We start from the raw sequence: 15,741 nt of genomic DNA on the forward strand, positions 1-15,741 counted from the left end.
GTGGCTTATATACCATAGATTTATGCTTATTTACATACAAATCTGGTTCTGCAGAATGTACAGTATGTATATACTCTGGCTCAGATAATAACAGCTTTTGTGGTTTGCATTATGGCGCCAGAGTTTACTATGTTGAACTGACAGTTATGAACAATTTATTTCAGTCCTTCAAACTGGGTGTGTTGCTATAGGCAACTTGACATTTCACTTCTCAAACAAGAGGCATCTGGTGGGAAAATTCAGGTATTTAGCAAGAGTAGGATTCTGCAACCTGCAGCTCTTTTTGTAAGTGTTTTAATATCTAATCAACTAAAAAATGTGTCACATCCTATTTCTGAGTCAAATGCTATATTTAAAAACCTCCCCAAATTCAATAGACTTGTTTTTGAAATATGGAAACCCATTCCCAACACATTGAAGTCATGTGTACATAAAGAAGTACACATTTGGAGTCTTGTCCATGTTTGGATTCACATATGCCAGCATGTTTTCTCAAGCATGAGCTACATAAAATCCAACATTGTTTTATTCATTTCACAGTGGGTCACTTTTTATATTACTACATTTCAACAAATACGTTTTGTTGCTCCAGATTATTTATATTTGTGTGGGAAGGGGTCAAAAATGGCTCTTTTGACACTAAAGGTTACAGACCCCTCTGACACAGAGGGACATTCAATAACAATGTTTCTGCTTATGGAATTTTCCTGATTTCCTGATTTGAACTGTGAGTTGTAGGGCAATTAAAACATATTGAATCCAGAAAAACAAGTTTTAAACAAGTCCCTCTTTTAATGTATATTTTTGGTAGGAGAAGAAATACTCTCCATTTTCTTATTTTATGCACAATCATAATAAGTCAAACTGACAAAGAAGAAAAAACGTTAAAAAGGTACTGGCAGGGGACGCAGAAGTCCAGAGGGAGGTTGGTGACTTGCCTTGCTACGGGCACATATGGAACAGGCAGCAACAAAGGCTTGTGTGACCCCTACAATGGAGGGCCACCAAAAACGACATTCAAAACCCCACTTTAAGTACCTTGTAATGCCTTTTGGTCTCACCAACACTCCCACAGTTATTCAAGTCAATTGCACAATCACAAGGGCGATGAGGAGGCAGAGAAAAGTGACAGTGGAGACTCCAGCTAAGGATGGAGCTGGCAGACCAATCAAAATGAGGATTGTGAAGTTTAACCAGGGGAACTGAGAACCAAAGGGGAATTGGGAGAGGAAATAACTAAAAATAAAAGTGAAGGATATTTTGATAATTACCGGATAATCATCAAGAGTGAGGGGGATAGTTTGGTGAGTTACGCATGCTAATAATCTGCTCTCGAGAGCGTTTACTGTTTGGGCGAGCAGAATATTAGCTAGCGCGATGAGAGAGTCTATGAAATTGTCATCGGCACCAGAGTCCACAAGAGCAGCTAAAGGGCTTGAGTTCTGTTGCCAGAGAATGGAGGCATTAATTAACATACAAGAGGTTGATTTGGATGTGGAGGAAACAGTTTAAGCTCACCGGTAATCTTCCATTCAGCGTGGAGCCTAGTCTTTGGCACCGAAGGGCAGGAAGCCAGGAAATGCCTAGAGAGGTCACAGTAGATGCAGAGGCAGTCTAAGCGACGTGGACGCTCTGCAGGGGTTAGCCGAGTACTTCCCAACTGCATGGGCTCAACAGGGGCAGCTGAGGGAGATGAGTAAGTGGGCGAGGCGGATAGATCGGGCGGAGATACAGGTGATGGGCAGGATGAGGAGGCTTGTGAGCGGCTCGATCTTTCCCTAACACGCTGGCAGAGGCATTTGTCTAAGCGGATGGAGAGAGAAATTAAGGTGTCTAGGTCAGGTGACTCATTCCTAGCCGCTAACTCATCTTTAACTACTATATCAGATAGTCCATGCGTAAACGCGCCTTGAAGGGCAATGTCATCAATGGATATTAATTACAAATGGGGGAGCCTCTTTCCCACAATGCAGTGTCCCATCTCGCTTCATCCCTTGACAATAAACTGCGGGTTTGGTCTAAGCTGTATGAAAAGGGTTGGGTCTGAAAAACTGATGAGAACTGTAGGAGAAACTGCCCACAAGCACCCATGTCCCTAGGGTACCGTTCTGGTGTAGGAACCTGCGGCTCCCGATGCTGTAGAGGAGGAGCGGAGGGAACAGGAGTCTGGATGGAGGGGTCCACGCAGGCTGGTGAAGGTGAAGGGACAGGGTGAGATGTTATCTGGTTGAAGTGGGTACTTAATTGTGTTACGTCCTGGTGAAGGGTTTGTACAGCGTCCATATTGTCCTTTAGGAGTCCGTATGTGCTGGGCCCATTGTGGCCAGATTGTTCTGTTAAAGGTGAGTGCTGGACCCAAGAGCAGGCAGCGAAGACGGGAGGCAGTTTAACAGTTTATTAACAAAATGACTTAACAGATTAGATGAATTAATGCAGAGGTGAAGGCAGAGATCTGATTCAGACGGCGGAGAAGGTTCAGTGGCAGCACGCACACGGAAGGGAGTTCTGAGCACAGGAAAGAACAGGAGTTAACACAAGCAGAGAAACAAGCAATACAGTCGCAAAAAAAAGTATGTGAACCCTTTGGAATTATCTGGATTTCTGCATAAATTGGTCATAAAATGTGATCTGATCTTCATCTAAGTCACAACAATAGACAAACACAGCCTTTTTAAACTAATACCTCACAGACAATTATAGGTTTTCATGTTTTTATTCAACACACAATGTAAACATTCACAGTGCAGTGTGGAAAAAGTATGTGGACCCTTGATTTAATGACTGATTGATCCTGCTTTGGCAGCAATAACCTCAACCAAACGTTTCCCATAGTTGCAGATCAGACCTGCACAACAGTCAGGAGGAAATTTGGACCATTCTTCTTTACAAAACTGTTTCAGTTCAGCAATATTCTTGGGATGTCTGGTGTGAATCTCTTTCTTGAGGTCATACCATAGCATCTCAATCAGGTTGAGGTCAGGACTCTGACTGGGCCACTCCGAAAGGTGTATTTTCTTCTGTTGTTGATTTAGTTCTGCACTTTGGGTCATTGTCCTGTTGCATCACCCATCCTCTGTTGAGCTTCAGTTGGTGGACAGTTGGCCTTAAGTTCTCCTGCAAAATGTCTTGATAAACCTTGGAATTAATTTTTTTCCATCGATGATGACAATCAGTCCAGGCCCTTAGGGATGAGGTTTTTTTTTTGATGTTGGGGGGGGGGGGGGTGGAATTGTGCTTTATTATTAAGTTGCTCTTTTGAAAATTGTGTAGTTAATAGTTCCGACTGACCTTTAAGATGAATTAACTAAGATCTCAAGAACTAAACATGCAGTAGCATTGACATAATTCTAAGCTGAAAAAGAAGATCCTTTACTCTGACACAGGACACATTCAATAAAAATGCTGCTGATATCAAACTTTATTATATTTCCTGATTTGAACATTCAGTTTCAGAAAAATGAAAATCATAGTGAACCCACAATTAAAGGTTTTAAACAAAGTTGTACTTCTTTTGTTGTACATTTTGTTTGGAAAGATCAGAAAACTCAAAATTTTCAGAGAAGAAACAACGCCAACAGACAGGAGAAAGTTCTACATGTGAGTGATTCTTGAGAATGAAGAGACTAGTCCAGTGTTAGACTGGTGGTGCTGGTGGTGCTGGTGGTGCTGCTGCTTCTTGAGTGCACTGCAACAGCCAACCAGAGGTGGTCACGACCCAAAGATGGTTCAGGTCATAGGTCAAATGACTGATGGGCATGCACATTGGGATTTTTTTCCAGCTGCTGCCTTCTCTCAGTGAATCAGTGATGCCAAGTCTGTTGAGAGAGAAGTCGGATAAATGTATGAAACAATCAGATTAACAGTTGTGTTTCCATCAACAGAAGACCACAAGATTTCTTTTTTATTTTATTTCAGCTTTCCTGTCTTTTCAGTAAGATTAGGTTTGGATTGAGAATTTCTTTAAACAAAGTTCTGTAATCAGAGTCATGCTGAGGAATTTAGGAATTACACCACTGCAATTTCTTCAACATACAGACTATTTTGTGAACATTAAGTTGAAGTAATTTATATTAAACTAAGATGCAACACCCTTAAATACCAACAATTTTTTTCAAATACCCAGCTAACACTTTAGAGGGACAAATGGCTTACCTTTGAAACACCTTGCCATCTGAAGTCAATCCAAAAACCTCTCCATCAGTTGACACTTCAATCATTTGCATTTTTGGCCCATTCACAAGTGTCCAGCCTTCAGTTACACAGGTTGTTGAGTTGACTTTCTGTCATAAGAAACATACATGTGTGTGTTATAGTAATCTGTGAGTGAATAAGATTTATCTTTGTAAAGATTTGACTGATGCTTTAATGCCCAACCTTTGCCACAAAGGTCTTGTTATTTGTGTCGAGTCCCCAGCAGCCGAACATTTTCCCACAACTGACATATACCAATGGCTTTGTAAGTCCAGTCCAGGCAAGGGTGCCCTCTCCATAATAGCTACTAGCGTTTTTGGCTCTCTGACAGTAGGAGTAATTGGTGGTGGGTGCTACTCCAACAACCTGACCATCACCTCCAGCATCCACCTGCTGCAAGGTTTGACCTGAAGACAAGCACAATACATAGGTGCGACTCATTTAGTTATCAAGCCTTTCTTACTGTGCTCTTTGTGCTAAGTACATGCTACAAACACTGTGAAACTGGTGGTCCCGGTTTTTTATTAACCAACAAAGACTACTGTTCTGGTCTGGCCCTATGATATACACAATACACAAATCACATTCATTAATGATAACTCATAAACACAGCACTGCTAATGTGGAAATAAGAATAATATTTACCATTGACAACTTTCCAGTTTCCGCCTACAAGTTTGTACACCTTGTTGCTGCTGTCACATCCCCACGTTCCTGCAGGTCCCACACTGACATGCTTGAGGCTGGATAAGCCCAGACTGTACCAGTACCTTCCGCTGAGTTGATATGGCCGTCCGTATCTTGTCGCTGCAACCACTTGTCCCATTCCAGCATCAATCTGTCTGATACTATACAGCCTTGGTGCCTCTTTGCATTCCCATGTTGCCCAAGCTGTAAAGAGAAAAAAGTGAAATGAAAAGGTACAGTATATTCTTTTAAGAATAAAATTCTCATCATAGACCTTAAACGATTCATTCTGGAATAAATGAATCTTACAAGAAACTTACAACACTCAACCGCAAAACACAACACCAGCAAAAGGCAACCTGCAATAGCTTTCATGTTGTCTCTGTATCTGTGCTATGTAGGTCTGTTGTCCTACATCCTTGGTTTTCGTGGCTTATATACCATAGATTGATGCTTATTCACATCCAAATCAGGTTCCGCAGGATGTACAGTATGTATATACTCTGGCTCAGATAATAACAGCTTTTGTGATTTGCATAATGTATTGTTTACTATGTTGAACTCATAAACTGTTATGAACAATTTATTTCAGTCCTTCAAACTGGGTGTGTTGCTATAGGCAACTTGACATTTCACTTCTCATCCAAGAGGCATCTGGTGGGAAAATGCAGGTATTTAGCAAGGGTAGGGTTCTGATGAGGCTAGACCGATGAGGTTAGACAGGAATCTCCATGGACTATGATGTTTGCAGATGACATTGTGATCTGTGGTGAGAGCAGAGACCAGGCGGAGGAAAAGCTCGAGAGTTGGAGATATGCTCTAGAAAGGAGAGGAAAGAAGGTTGGTTGCAGTAAGACAGAATAAATGTGTGTGAATGAGAGAAACCCAAGTGGAACCATGAGGCTACAGGGAGTGGAGATAAAGGACGTGGAGGATTTTAAGTATATTTAAAAACCTCCCCAAATTCAATAGACTTGTTTTTGAAATATGGAAACCCAATCCCAACACATTGAAGTCATGCGTACATGAAGAAGTACACATTTGGAGTCTTGTCCATCTTTGGATTCACATATGCCAGCCTTGTAAAGTCCTTGTAATGGGATACAAATTTGTTGCTAACCAATTTACTGAATTTGAATGATTGAAAAAGTCGACACGTGTCAAAAAGATTCTGTAATATTCAGGAACATTTTCTGCTCTGAGATACTGGGGATGTGTACAACACTCATACTGATTTATACGCTTAACCAAAGTCTAAGAAAGTTTGTCAGTGTTTGTTCAGAATGTAAACATGAACACTCTGATATCAAAATTCCCGATCAACAAAACACGTTTTTTTAATTGCTATTATTCTTAACTGCTGATCAGAGATGTGCATTGATGCTTTATCGTTAATAAGTGAATCACAATATAATCTACAAATAACCCTTTTCCTGGAATTCCTATACAAGCAGTATATGAACATTCAATTGTAGGAAATGTATACCAAATATTGAAAGTGTCGATCAAAGTCGCACTTTTGTACATTTTATTTGGAAGAACCAGATGCAACATGACAGAAGCCAGATTCATTTGCTTCCATTATTATTTATTGAAGTAGAAGAAAGTACACCACAAGGAAAGAAGTTATCCATAATTGCCTGACATCATTTAGCACTGTTGTCCTCATTGCCTTTGAAGTGTGCACAACTGTCGACTTATATTTTGTAAAATAAGAAATGTTGTGCATTAAATCACAATATATTTCACAAATGTTTGATGATTCCCAGACAAGCGATACTCTAAGAGAAGGTTATTGATTAGATACAGCAGAAAATGAAAAGAGAGATTGACTCTTGAAGGCATGGCAGCTTGGATACACTGATGACTTTAGTGTGTGCACTGCAAAAGCCAACCAGAGGTGGTCACAACCCAAAGGTGGTGCAGGTCGTAGGTCAAGTGACTGATGGGCATGCACATTGGGATGGTTACCCAACGTTTGCCTGCTCTCTTTGACTTGGTGATGCCAGTTCTGTTAAGGGAGAAGTCAACGACATTAACAAACAAAAATATATTTTCACAACCCTTCAGTTATTGCACCACTGTCATCGCATTAACATGCTGACTTGTGATTTCCAATTTCTGAACATTGAGTTGCAGTCACATTAAGTTGAGATGCCTAAAGACCAACACGTGTTTTTTGAAGTACTGAGTTGCTGCTGTTGTTGTTGTTGTTGTTGTTGTAGTATGTTTTATAAACTCAAGAAAGACTTATGGCTTACCTTTGGTACACCTTGCCATCTTTTCCCACTCCAAAAACCTTTCCATCACCTGACACTTCAATCATTGTCATTTTTGGCCCCCGCACATTTGTCCAGCTTTCAGTTGCACAAGTGCTGGGAACGATATTCTGTGATGAGAAATAAACATAAATGTCGTTGTGACCTATGAGTGTGATTCCTCACATTAACATTTTGACTGATGTTTTAATGCCCAACCTTTGTCACAAAGATCTGGTTTAACGTGTTGACAGCCCAGCATCCATACTTCTTCCCACAGCTGATATATTTCACTTTCTTTGCAAGTGCAATCCAGGACACTGAGCCCTTGCCATAAAAGCTACAAGCCACGTGGTCCTTCAGACAGCAGGAGTAATTGCTGGTGGCTACTCCAACAACCTGACCATCACCCCCAGCATCCACCTGATGCAAGGATTCACCTGAAGATAAGTGCAATACATAGATGTCTTTAGTTATCAAGCATTGTCAATTGTGCTGTGTGTGTGTGTGTGTGTGTACAGTACATGTTACAAATACTGTGAATCTATTAGCGCAATTTTATTTTACTACAGGATTCTTGGCAATTGTTGATGGAAGTTTAAATAGGAGAGAACAACTAAATAAATCCATTGGATTGTATCACCTTGCTAATAAAAAGTGTCTCTCTACTCTTTATCCCAGCTCATATTCTAATATAATTTGGGGAAGTAATTTTACTACCCTAAGGAAAACGTTGGTCGTTTGCAACCCGATCAGACTTCCATGTATTATCTGCTCCTTTATTTAACGAAATGCAAATTCTCTGTAGGTCTGGCATCATATGTTTTTATTTAAAAGTAAAGGGATTATTCTTATCGCAGATACGAGTAACTTTTAAACAAACTCACTGGTCCATTCCTATTCAACTTGTCAATCAACAGATTCTCATCTTCCTTAATATCTCACTTGCAGAGAGAAATTCTCCTTAACATTCTGTTTTTTCTTTCATGTCATGTTAGCTCAACACTGTTCCTTTGTTCTGCACCAGCACTACAATAACACACCAGTAAACCGTCCAAAATCAATGATGACCAGCTCATTTTTGCTGCATTTGTTATTGAGAGAAAACATAATAATAGTCACCATTGATTTGTTTCCAGTTTCCGCCTACAAATTTGTACACCTTGTTGCTTCTGTCACATCCCCACGTTCCTGCAGGTCCCACAGTGACATGCGTGAGGCTGAATGTGCCCAGACTGTACCAGTACTTTCCACTTAGTTGATATGGCCGCCCGTGTCTTGTCGCTACAACCACTTGTCCCATTCCAGCATCAATCTGTTGGACCCCATACAGCCTTGGAGCCTCCTTGCACTTCCATGCTGTGAAGACAAACAAGACATTTCCATGCAGGATGAAACACAATAACCACATGTTTTTTTCTAATGCTGGAGAAACTAATTCTAACTTATTTTTGAACAATTAAAAAAGTAAATCTGACAGAGACTTACCGTGATTTACAGCCAGGTACAGGACCAGCAGAAAGGCTGCAACAGCTTTCATGTTGTCTCTGTGAGTTTGGTAGAGCAACTCTGGATGAGCTTGTCTCTATTCTCTCTGTGGAGTGACTGTCCTGCATCCCATCGGATTTGTGTGGCTTATAAACTCTTAATTTGAGTTAAAGCGGTTATGTGGATTATATGGGTGTTTCAAAGTAAAAGGAAGCAGTTTTATTGTAAATTGCATGATAATTAGAACATTACGTGCCAGTCAATCTGTGGTTTAATTATGTGATGTTTGTGTCACGTTTCCAGGTGGACATTGTGAGAGATTAATGTAATGAAATGAACGCAAAGATTTATATGGAAGATGTTATAATCTATTGTGTGTTGTACTAAATAAAGCTAGTATAATTTGTTTTTTTAGTCTTGTAGATGTGTCGCACCTCTCCTCTGCATTTTGTTTGGCGGGACCAGAAACATTTTTGTTGATCCCTGAATTCATTAAATTATCCATTTATCTAAAATCAGACCAAAGCATTGTTTGACATTCAAATTAGAACGTCCCAGCCTAAGTGGATACACCTGTCATTAATGGCAATTAGAACACAATGTTTCATGTCAGGTTTGACTACGCCTAGAAATGAAATTTTTTCTATATGCAAAAGGTCATAAATCCAGTCAGGGACAACAAACTTCGAACTGTCAGACAGCTGACATACTGACATCTTCATTCTTTATAAACGTCCCTCTGATTAATGTCAGAGATTTTCGGGTTATTTTTCTGACATTTTAGATTTTTCTTGTGACATATGACTATCCAGATGTATAAAAATATGTATTTGTTATGTTCCAGCTTTTCAACAGTTATCCAGTTTCCAATGAAGCCAGATATTCTTAAGTTTCAACTCGTGTTTGTCCTCCAATTAAAATCATCACATCTTCCAATCTTGGTGCTGCTGTTTGAACATACAAAAACTGTACACAGGTAGGATATGGATTATGTGCTCATGTACTCCTGTGAATTTCTCTGTGAGATGAATAAAGTATCTATCTATCTATCTATCTATCTATCTATCTATCTATCTATCTATCTATCTATCTATCTATCTATCTATCTATCTATCTATCTATCTATCTATCTATCTATCTATCTATCTATCTATCTATCTATCTATCTATCTATCTATCTATCTATCTATCTATCTATCTATCTATCTATCTATCTATCTATCTATCTATCTATCTATCTATCTATCTATCTATCATTTAGCGTGCAGTGGCATGCCGACCAGAGCATTTTGTTCTTTAGTTTTCTTCCTAGTGCTTAGTCTGAGTATTCTTACCTTGTTTTTTCCTGCAGCTATTTTTCCTCTCTGTCTGCTTGCCAGCCATACCAGTGCCGTCCTGCCCCACCTCTGCCTTTGCACTCATCACCGCTCAGTCATTAGGCTTTTTTCAATAAACCCCTTTAAACATTCTAATTTGTCTGTTGCAGCATATGGGTCCAATTCTGTGCAATTACAACATACTTTAAAAAGTATACATTTAAAAAAAGAACAAAATAAAACTTAATAGTTTATAGCTCTGGCTCGAGACCAATGGCTCCCAAATAGTGTGTCATGACGTAAATACAGGTGTGATATGGGATTTGTGACAATTGTGACTTTAAGTCAGAAACCATCAAGAACCTCATGCTGCTTCAAAGAAAAAACTAAAATATGTATTATAATCAAATGAGGAATTTTAATGGCACAGGTAAACCTGGGTCAGCTGCAGAGAAAACGGCTTATCCATTATTATTTATTTATCCACTGCTTAAGTATTTTTAGGAGCTGTTCTGTTTTTATTAACAAAATAAGGTCAGGGAGTGCTTTTTGGCATTTTAATACAGCACTTTTATCTGACAAATGTTTTAAAACCGCTTCTTCCATTTTCTGCAACGGTTTAAAAAAAATAATAATAAAAAAAACAAGTTTTAGTTCTTTGAGGCAATGGTGGGATGTTGAAAAAAGCCAGATCAAAAATCTGTGCCTATATTACTGTACACTCGCAACGTCTCTGGTGACTTGGTTAGATCTATCAGAGATCGAGAGAGAGACAGAACTGCAAACTTTAGCTGAGTCCACAGGAGAAAGGGAACACGTTGAAGTCATCAAGAACAAAAAAAACATGTTTTAGCTGTGTTGCTGGGCTTGCCCGCTAGGTGCACTGTTATACGCAGTAAATTTTATAATAAACGGATTGTAAATGGTTTGCAAAATAATAATGATGATGATGATAATAATAATGCATTGAATTAGAATAGCGCCGCATCTAATGACTGTTACAACATTCTTCACAATAAAAAATAACTTATCACGTGGGAATTCAATTAAACTCCAAAACATAACTACAGAAAATCACTCTCTCTTCTCAGTTGAAGCACAGGAACCTATGAAATGATCCATGAAAACATATTCTGTCCTCCTGTTTATCTTATTATCCCAGAGAATGTGTCTCATACCACAAAGTCTTTAATAATCACAGCATTTATTTGAAAATGTATTTCGCAATGAATCATGTATTCCTTCCTTTTTGACAATATGTTTAATGGGGTAAAAAGATGACAAGTTTATTGTTTATCTAACATTTAACAGGAACTAATGGTATACGTAGTAGCTAAGTACTTAAGCACCCGTCACAATTAAGGCAATATCCCTCCTCTACAGTATCCCTGCTGTTGATAGGATATTTTTAGACCAGGAAAACACAGTCTTTCACTACAAAACTATCACCTCTTTTATACATTCGGGACAAACGAAAGCCACGTTTACTTAACAGACACATTTTCATCACCCTCATCCATCACTTACCAGTATTTCAGTTTGGCCCAACACTGCGAGTCAACAGGTTGGTCGTAGACCTGCACGACAGCGCCCCCACAGACCCGGAGAACTTCCGGTGTTTTCTTATTTGCTGGCGTTTTGTTATTTGCTGTTGTTTTCTTATTTGCTGGTGTTTTCTTATTTGCTGGTGTTTTCTTATTTGCTGGCGCTTTGTTTCTTGCTGGCGTTTTGTTACTTGCTGGCGTTTTGTTACTTGCTGTTGTTTTCTTATTTGCTGGTGTTTTCTAAATATGCTTTTGTTTTCTTATTTGCTGGTGTTTTGTTATTTGCTGGTGTTTTGTTATTTGCTTTTGTTTTCTTAATTGCTGGTGTTTTGTTATTTGCTGGCGTTTTGTTATTTGCTGGTGTTTTGTTATTTGCTGGTGTTTTGTTATTTGCTGGTGTTTTGTTATTTGCTGGTGTTTTCTTATTTGCTGTTGTTTTCTTATTTGCTGGCGTTTTCTTATTTGCTGGTGTTTTCTTAATTGCTGGCGTTTTCTTATTTGCTGGTGTTTTGTTATTTGCTGGCGTTTTGTTACTTGCTGGTGTTTTCTTAATTGCTGGCGTTTTCTTATTTGCTGGTGTTTTGTTATTTGCTGGTGTTTTGTTATTTGCTGGTGTTTTGTTACTTGCTGGCATTTTGTTACTTGCTGGTGTTTTGTTATTTGCTGTTGTTTTGTTATTTGCTGGTGTTTTGTTATTTGCTGGTGTTTTGTTACTTGCTGGTGTTTTGTTATTTGCTGGTGTTTTGTTATTTGCTGGCATTTTGTTACTTGCTGGCGTTTTGTTATTTGCTGGTGTTTTCTTAATTGCTGGTGTTTTGTTATTTGCTGGCGTTTTGTTACTTGCTGGCGTTTTGTTACTTGCTGGCGTTTTGTTATTTGCTGGTGTTTTCTTATTTGCTGGTGTTTTGTTATTTGCTGGCGTTTTCTTACTTGCTGGCATTTTCTTACTTGCTGGCGTTTTCTTACTTGCTGGCATTTTGTTATTTGCTGGCGTTTTGTTACTTGCTGGCGTTTTCTTATTTGCTGGCATTTTCTTATTTGCTGGCATGTGCCAAGTGTTGCATTTTTTCTTCTTGGGTTCTTTTGTGTTAGTGACACAAATTGCTGCAGTGGATTATGCCTACTGCCTTTGACCTTTTGGATACCTTTGCTGACCTGTTTTTGACCTCCTTGTACTGGCTTCGTACTGATTACGGGACATTAGCTGAAGGTCTGGATCCCCTAAAGTTGTCGTCCGGATGTTGTAAAAATGTGTCACAGCACTGCACTGTGCGCTGTCCCAATTGCCACACAAATCGACGACTCCTTCTCATGGGGCCGACGTTGTCCTGTTTCTGAAGGATACACTTGCATATCCTTCACAGCGGAGGATATCCCAGAAGTCCTTGTGCTCCAGCAGCAGGAGCCATCCAGGGGGCAGTAATGAACGCTTGCCAACAGCTATAAAAAACCAAAAGAAGTAGATTAAGCAGAAGATGCGACTGCGGCATCATCATCATCATCTTCATGGCAAAAGGTTGGCTGGAGTTTGGCTGACACATGCACGCATGCACATGCTCATAAATGCTTAAGTGGACTGTTTAGATTTACTATTCTGCAGAGACACTGACAAACAGTGATGTTTTGCCTTCTGTGCTCCACAATAAAGGAGGTGTGTGTGTCTGTTTGGCTCCTCAAACGGACACACTGCCACTTGTCAGAGCAGAGAATGCTTTAAGATTTCTTGTAACACATTTTCCTGTGGGGTGATAAAGTCAGAGGAGATGTTTTCTTATTGTTTTACATGCACTTTGAATCTTCCAAGTTACTTTCTTTAATGGGTTAGTTTGATATGTTTTTTTTATCTTCAACCAGCTTAACCATCTGTGTTTGATCTGTAATCTGTGTTTGTTTTGACTGCTGGTCAGAGTCACCAAAGAAATATGGGCACAAGTTTCATTAAAAGAAAAGAAAACAAAATATTTCCTCCTTCCCCGAAAAGCCTGCAGAACCAGTTAAATGAGCATTGACTAAACGTATAAAAGCCACAACTCAACTTCATAAAAGAGACATCTTCATCCTGAGGTGCGAAACACATCAACGACTCACACACAGAGACAACATGAAAGTTGCTGCAGCCTTTATCGTGGTGCTGTGTTGCCTGGCTGCAAGTCACGGTACGTATATTTCATGTCTATCATTTTCATTGATTATATAATTAAAACTGGAGGGATTTAAGATTTGGATTTCATTCTTAAGATGAATATAATGTCACCTAAATAATTGTTTTCACAGCATTGACATGCAAGGAGGGTCCCAGGTTTTATAATCCCGAACAGATTGATGCCGGACTGGGACACGTCGTTGGAGTAGACAGGTACAAGAGGCCGTATATTCTAAGTGGAACGTACTTCTACAGTCTGGGCTCAGCCAGCCTCAAGCATGTCTCCACGGGACCTTCTGGAACATGGGGATGTGACAGCAACAACAAGGTGTACAAATTCGTAGCTGGAAACTGGAAAGTAGCCTCTGGTAACTATTGTTATTATTATCATTATTATTATTATTGTTGTTGTTGTTATTAGTGTTATGTCCACAAGTATCAATGAGCGTATCCTCTAATAAATAAATAAATAAATAAATAAAAAAACATAGGCCAACAGATTCACAAGTGTTATATGTTCTGTAAACAGAGTGCACAAGTGCTTGCTGACCAAATGACCTGTACATTTGTACTGAACTTGTGTTTAGGTTACACCTTGCAGCAGGTGGATGCGGGAGGTCCTGGTCAGGTTGTTGGAATACAATCCACCAGCAATCAAACCCAATGTCTGTCAGAATCTCGTACTTTGGCTTTTTATGGAACTGGTTCCCTGACATGGTCATACCTGTCTAAAGTGTTGATGTACGTCAGTTGCGGCCCAGAGACATGCTGGGGAATCACTAATGACTACAAAGTCTATGTCGCAAAGGTTGGACACTTTCAATTCTTTCATATCAAAGATGTCATAATGTCAGTCACATTAACTCGTAGATCATGAAAATACTTACATGTATGTGTGCATGCTTCTTTTTGTAGATTCGTAACACCTGTTCAAGAGCAACTAGCTGGCAATATGTGTCAACTGGAATGAAAATGATTGACGTTGGAACTGATGGATCTGTTTATGCATTGTCTACAACTGGCTTGGTGTACCAGAGGTAAGCCAGTCATCCTTTCATTCTCTTATTTACAGCTAAATATGAATTTGTACTGTGGCTGCCACATTGTAGTATTTATAATAAATTTTAATTGTTTTGTGTTAGTGTTTTTCTGACCTAATTTTACTTTACAGAAAAGAAATAGCTAAACCTTCAAAGGTCTTGTGCACAGCCTCTGTTGATGATTTCATACATTTTTCTGACTTCTTTATCAACAGAACTTCAATCAGCAGTTCTAACTATAAAGGTTCTAGGTGGACGAACATCCCGATGTGCATGCCTATCAAACACCTGACCTACGACCTGAAAAACCTTTGGGTTGTGACCGAATCTCGTTTGCTTTTGGTTTGCACACCCTAAAGTCATCATAGTGGCAGATGCTTATGTGCATCCATCTCTCTACATCTCTGCCATCATGCCTTTAAAGTTTCATCCTTTGGATTATTTAGTGCACACATTTAATAACTAATTTACATTTGATTTATTTCCTCAACATATAGGCTCTGGTGTTATCGGGTATAATAAGTGATTAGCATTTATGCTGCAAGAACTGATATTGGATAGATCTCTTCTGTATCTACAAACAATGTCAGATGAAGTGCAACTTTGTTGAAAACCCTTGATTTTGTTTTCTATATGTCATTTTCATACAACTTAATGTTCAAATCAGGAAATAAAATACATTTTCAAAGCAGAAGTATTGGAATTGAACGTTTCCTTCTGTGTAGTGAGGAATGTTTTGCTGTTTTCCTTTCTCTAATAATAATGATAATAAAATGCTTGACGTTACTACCAGTTTATGCCAGATATTTTTTCACATTTGACACTTGTATTTAACACTTAACACACTTGTATTTAACACTTAACACAAGGAAATAAATAAATGAATACATTTCAAGAATAAAATAAATAACTCTTGAACATGCCACTTGAAAATCACACAGTGTTTGTTGCACTGCTAAGACTGCAACAGCATGGTTTAAAATTCACCGACTGGATACAGGACCCAAAAAAACATTACACTTAGGGCAAAATTGGGGCCCTAAGTAAAATTAAGTTTTGAGTGCTGTATCCAAC

At 39.0% G+C, this 15,741-nt stretch overlaps 3 protein-coding genes across 3 annotated transcripts; 1 reads left to right on the top strand and 2 right to left on the bottom strand.

Annotated features, from left to right (window-relative positions):
* Window positions 1-3,400: 3,400 nt before the first annotated feature.
* LOC131456819 (fish-egg lectin-like) lies at window positions 3,401-5,306 on the bottom strand. The gene is made up of 5 exons (XM_058625470.1): window positions 5,199-5,306; window positions 4,837-5,082; window positions 4,375-4,598; window positions 4,153-4,280; window positions 3,401-3,815 (listed from the first exon to the last, which is right to left on the bottom strand). Exons 1-5 carry the CDS (start codon window positions 5,251-5,253, stop codon window positions 3,635-3,637), a joined length of 834 nt encoding a protein of 277 aa, XP_058481453.1. The 5' UTR covers window positions 5,254-5,306; the 3' UTR covers window positions 3,401-3,634.
* A 1,143-nt stretch (window positions 5,307-6,449) lies between these two features.
* LOC131457042 (fish-egg lectin-like) lies at window positions 6,450-8,829 on the bottom strand. Its single transcript, XM_058625809.1, has 5 exons — window positions 8,625-8,829; window positions 8,259-8,495; window positions 7,356-7,576; window positions 7,140-7,267; window positions 6,450-6,889 (listed from the first exon to the last, which is right to left on the bottom strand). The coding sequence occupies exons 1-5, from the start codon at window positions 8,674-8,676 to the stop codon at window positions 6,748-6,750; spliced, it is 780 nt and encodes a 259-aa protein (XP_058481792.1). The 5' UTR covers window positions 8,677-8,829; the 3' UTR covers window positions 6,450-6,747.
* A 4,694-nt stretch (window positions 8,830-13,523) lies between these two features.
* On the top strand, window positions 13,524-15,361 carry LOC131456793 (fish-egg lectin-like). The gene is made up of 5 exons (XM_058625434.1): window positions 13,524-13,640; window positions 13,759-13,995; window positions 14,215-14,435; window positions 14,543-14,664; window positions 14,883-15,361. Exons 1-5 carry the CDS (start codon window positions 13,586-13,588, stop codon window positions 15,022-15,024), a joined length of 777 nt encoding a protein of 258 aa, XP_058481417.1. The 5' UTR covers window positions 13,524-13,585; the 3' UTR covers window positions 15,025-15,361.
* The last annotated feature ends 380 nt before the right edge of the window (window positions 15,362-15,741 follow it).

Source organism: Solea solea, chromosome 3 (genome assembly GCF_958295425.1).
Source record: "Solea solea chromosome 3, fSolSol10.1, whole genome shotgun sequence".
Classification (NCBI taxonomy): domain Eukaryota; kingdom Metazoa; phylum Chordata; class Actinopteri; order Pleuronectiformes; family Soleidae; genus Solea; species Solea solea.